Source organism: Suillus fuscotomentosus, assembly GCF_016647785.1.
Source record: "Suillus fuscotomentosus strain FC203 chromosome Unknown F5891scaffold_28, whole genome shotgun sequence".
Classification (NCBI taxonomy): domain Eukaryota; kingdom Fungi; phylum Basidiomycota; class Agaricomycetes; order Boletales; family Suillaceae; genus Suillus; species Suillus fuscotomentosus.
In genome coordinates this window covers 6,761-10,962 of record NW_024539540.1, presented here as the reverse complement: position 1 = coordinate 10,962, position 4,202 = coordinate 6,761, and the positions used below count along the sequence as shown (strand labels likewise).

The 4,202-nt window shown below is 50.4% G+C and overlaps 1 protein-coding gene across 1 annotated transcript; it reads right to left on the bottom strand.

Moving 5' to 3' along the window:
* F5891DRAFT_911904 (uncharacterized protein) lies at nt 1–309 on the bottom strand (the record flags this gene model as incomplete). The annotated part of the gene is made up of 1 exon (XM_041373640.1): nt 1–309. A coding segment is annotated over one exon (309 nt), but the record flags the coding sequence as incomplete, so codon positions are not given.
* Between the last annotated feature and the right edge of the window lie 3,893 nt (nt 310–4,202).

Genomic DNA, 4,202 nt, shown 5'->3' with positions numbered 1-4,202 from the left:
GATGAGTGCGCGCTCATCCTCAGAATCTTCTTCCACAGTGGGGGGCGCACCACGCCTCCTCGCAGCGATCTCCTTCGTGCGGCCCCAGACATCCTGGAGGATCGACTCGTCGAGGCGATTGATGGACTTCATATAGCCCCTGGTTGCCGCACCAAAGTTGGTGTCGGAAAAGGCCTTTCGAGAGTTGCTGATCTTGCCTGAGGCTTTGTTCATACTGTGGGGGACTTTGACAGCATTGCCTTTACTGTTGACCTCCAGTTCACTGATGAGCGTCTTGTCACGGCCGATAATCTTGAGGGCGCGTTCCATCTGATAAATACGTCAGTCACGATATGATGAGGGGGTAAATGTACATGCCGCCGCAGTGGCGAGGCTAAGAGCGCCCTTCGCATGCGTGACCTTCCTGTGGCTCTCAATGGCGCCCCAGGTAGCACACCTGTGCTGTACGAGGAGTTGAACAAGGAGTTCCGACTGAAAGGGTTTCTTGAATTGTCCGTCCTCCGTGATGCTACCATATAAGAACCCTAGTTTGAAAAGTAAGTTGTTTGCGAAATCTTCGCGGTCTTGGTCGGTCTGGACATCATCCTGTAATGACATGAAGTGTGTGAGTGCGGTGACAGCGGTAGTGCCCATGCCATTGCGCCATTCTGATAGCCGCTGGGTGGCCTAAGAAGAAACAAGAACGATCAGATACGAATTGCATCAAAGATCACTTACTAATGCCATGACAGGCCCATCAGTAGTCACCTTGTGCGGTATGTCCTTGTACACCGCGTCCCAGGTGTCCTGCACAGTAGTGCAGAGAACTGCCTCCAACTTGGGAAGAGCCCAAGCCCAGACCTCATCTTGATCTCCGATCGCAAAAATGAGAGTGGGGATGAATACTGCACTCCATCTAGCCACTGCCCGAGCACCTCCAGGAAGGTTCTTGATCCTGTAAGCAGAATGGGGGAGAATCTCCACCTCGACAGAGTTCGACACGGCGCCAGAAGTAGCACTCGAGATACTGGAAAGACTGCGAGTATGTGTGACGGAAGACTTTGTCCGCTTAGCCGCAGGAGCTTTGTGCTTGACGCCAACATTAGTCTACATGATTCGTAGTTAGTATGATTTGAATATTAATAACCGAAGCTTACTACCGCAGATGTGACCCGCAAGGACACTGGTTCAGATTCGGTCTTGACCACCACAGGTTTGCTGTGCCCCACAAATTCAACATCGGATGAAGGTGTATCTTCCTCGATGACGAAGTCATCATCGACCATGAAGTCGTCCCCAATCTGGTCGTCCTCGATCACATCACGTCGTCCTCGAGCAAGTCGTCCTCAGGCAGGGTATCCTCAATCGCGTCATCATCGGTCAGGCCATCCTCCATATCTGCGAGTTTGCGCTTGACACTCGTCGCCAGAATGGTAGAGTGGGATGTTGAAGTTCGAGCGAGAGCTGCAGCTCGACGGATATCAGCATCGTAATATCCTCGGGGGACCTGTGTAGAAGGAGGAGGCTCGAGATCAGATTCCATGTCAGTGTCGGATCCATAGTTAACGAGGGAAGCTACTACTGGGGGGGTCGCCTCAACATTCATTTCATCGTCGGAAACGTCAGGCTGAATTGCGTTGATCTGTCGAGGAGTCAAATTGGCATTGCGATGGGATTGATTTGTTCGTACTGAAGTATCAGGGACCTTAGAATAAATCTTGACGCCCTGGTGATGCTGCGTTGCTTGAGGAGACAAGTGCGTTCGACCCTAAAGGGGAGGTGAGTACAGCAAAGATCTAGAGGTATGCGCGGCAACGCGAAGCGCGAGAAAGCGCAAGTGCGCGCAAGGTACGAAGGCGCGGGAATGCGCGCGCGTATTAGCGCGAAGCGCGGGAAAGCGCGCGCGTGTAAGCGGAAATAAAAGAGACTAAGCTTAAGTGATGATATAAAGCAATATAAGAAAAGATAGATGCAAAGTGTAGACCAATAGACTTCTACTATGTACTGCTAAGTAAATAGTGGGTGATAACTAGTAAGTTCAAGGGAAAAGTAAGGTGTGAAAGGTAAGTAAGTAATAGTATGTACTGCTGGCGCTTATATAGCGCGCCTAAGCGCGGTCATGCGGAGCCGAAGCGCTACCGAGTAGGTATGTAAAGATATATATAAGTGAGAATTCATGATAAAAATAAAGGTGGAATGATATGCTAATAAAAGAAATGGAAATATACGCACTAGGTTAATACATAGAAAGAACTAGATAATTAAACTCACCTGAGCAGCTATTGGTTTGGACATACAGGCAAGGGCTTGAGAGCGCTCAACTGATTCAGCCAGATCATCGTCTGCAAACAGGGTCGTAAAACGATCTGCCACGTTGTCAGCCCCAGCATCGGCGATAGTATTGATGGGCGTGAGTGGGGCACCACCGCTACTGATAGTACTCCCCATGGTAAGTTTGGAAGAGGGAGCAGTACTGGAGAAGTCGGAAGGCATCGTAGATGGTCTTTTCCTCAATGCGTTGGAGGATGGCTTAGAACCAACACTGGCAGCGGGAACTTCCGTCCTCCAACCCGGGATACGCTGGACAGCAAAACCAAATTTTTGAGGACCTGATGTAGTGCTATCATCATCATGCACCATTAAATTGAAGAAGAAAAGAGCCGTTTCAGTGAGATGGTGCAACATAGTTGAGAAGCAAACGTCTTACACATCAGCAGACTTCTTATCGTCATCACGTGCCATCGTTGATTCATCGATAAGACCCGCTGCTTCGATTGCATCTCTTACTGGCGTCTTCACTGGTAACACTTTCCTCTTCTCCTTCTTCTTGCGTGACCCCGGCACTCGCACCTCTTCCTCTGCATCACTCCCAGGATGGTCGACGTTAGCACCGGCTGCTAATTTACCTCTAGCCCCACCACCCTTGCCATTAGCGCTAACGGCCTTATCTTCGGCCATAGTCAAGTTGGAGGTCTCCATGACTTTTACAGCCTTTTTTATGGGGCGTGGGCGTGGGCGGGGACGAGTAGGCTTTGGCGCATCAACACGTGCGGCTGCTTGGTCTGTCTCCATTTTTTTCTGAAATACAGCAATGCGGTTATGTCCTTCATGAACAGCCATTTCACTTGCCCTCTTTTCCTCCTCTACACGCTGATCGTCAGCGGCCTTTTGAGCTTTGGTACGTCTCTTTGTGTGGCCTTCGCCTCCGGTCAGGATATATCCTGGGTGCTGAGTTGCATTTTTAGCTCGAGTCGCCACACGCCTCGGAACCGCGCTGGCAAGCTGAGACATGGTATTGATGGAAGGTTTGGGAGGCTGGAGAACGAGAATACCCAACCAGTGGTGGCGGACGACAAGGTAAGTTTCGTCACAATTCAAAAATTGTAGCCTAAGCTGACTCTGAATTCATACATATGACCCTACTTTGCTCTGACGTACCCACTAATATACTAGCGCGATCTTTTGCAGTCGCCGTTAATATTGGGAGTCTCTACCATTTTTCAGGCACTCCGGATAATATCAGTCCAACGCTTTGCCTGTGAGACATCAATGTCATGGTTCTTTGACACCTTTCCGACGAGGAGATAGTCTACTAACACTCCCCGCACCGTTAGTACTAGTTTTTGTTTGTTGGCGCAGTGAGACTGAGGTATACCACCGCTTTTCCAGTGTAGAAAGCTTTTTCGGTACAGTTTGCTCGTGTCCGAGCCCCAAATCTGGCCTCCATTATCAAATTTGTCACATTGGTACCGGTGATTATGGACGGTTGCACCCCAAACCTTGAATCTAACGGTTAGCCTTCAGAACCTTCGTCAACATCCAGCATAGCACACATGCCTCCCCGTCGTGCTCACCACCTGCTTCAGCTTCCATGCCCAGTTCCAGGATGTTCACGCTGGTTTCGAAACCAGTCAGGTCTTACACAACACAGGCGCTCGCTTCACCCAACTTTACCTGTTTCAGCACCGTCCCCTCAGGATCATCCCCGGCCATCTTGTTCACCCTCCCGCCCTCGAGATTTCTCACTGCCCCCTCCGGATTTTTCACCTCCACCCCGGTGTAGAGACTCGTGTGTCTCATGGTGTGATATGGCAGGTTTCACTAGGAAGTATACAGCACAAACTCGCAGCGTCATTCTGTGCGCTACCCACAGCTATCTCTATATGACGCGCAGCTTTCCCACGCAACGCGCGCCATGCGCGCACCATTCCCGCGCTTCGCGA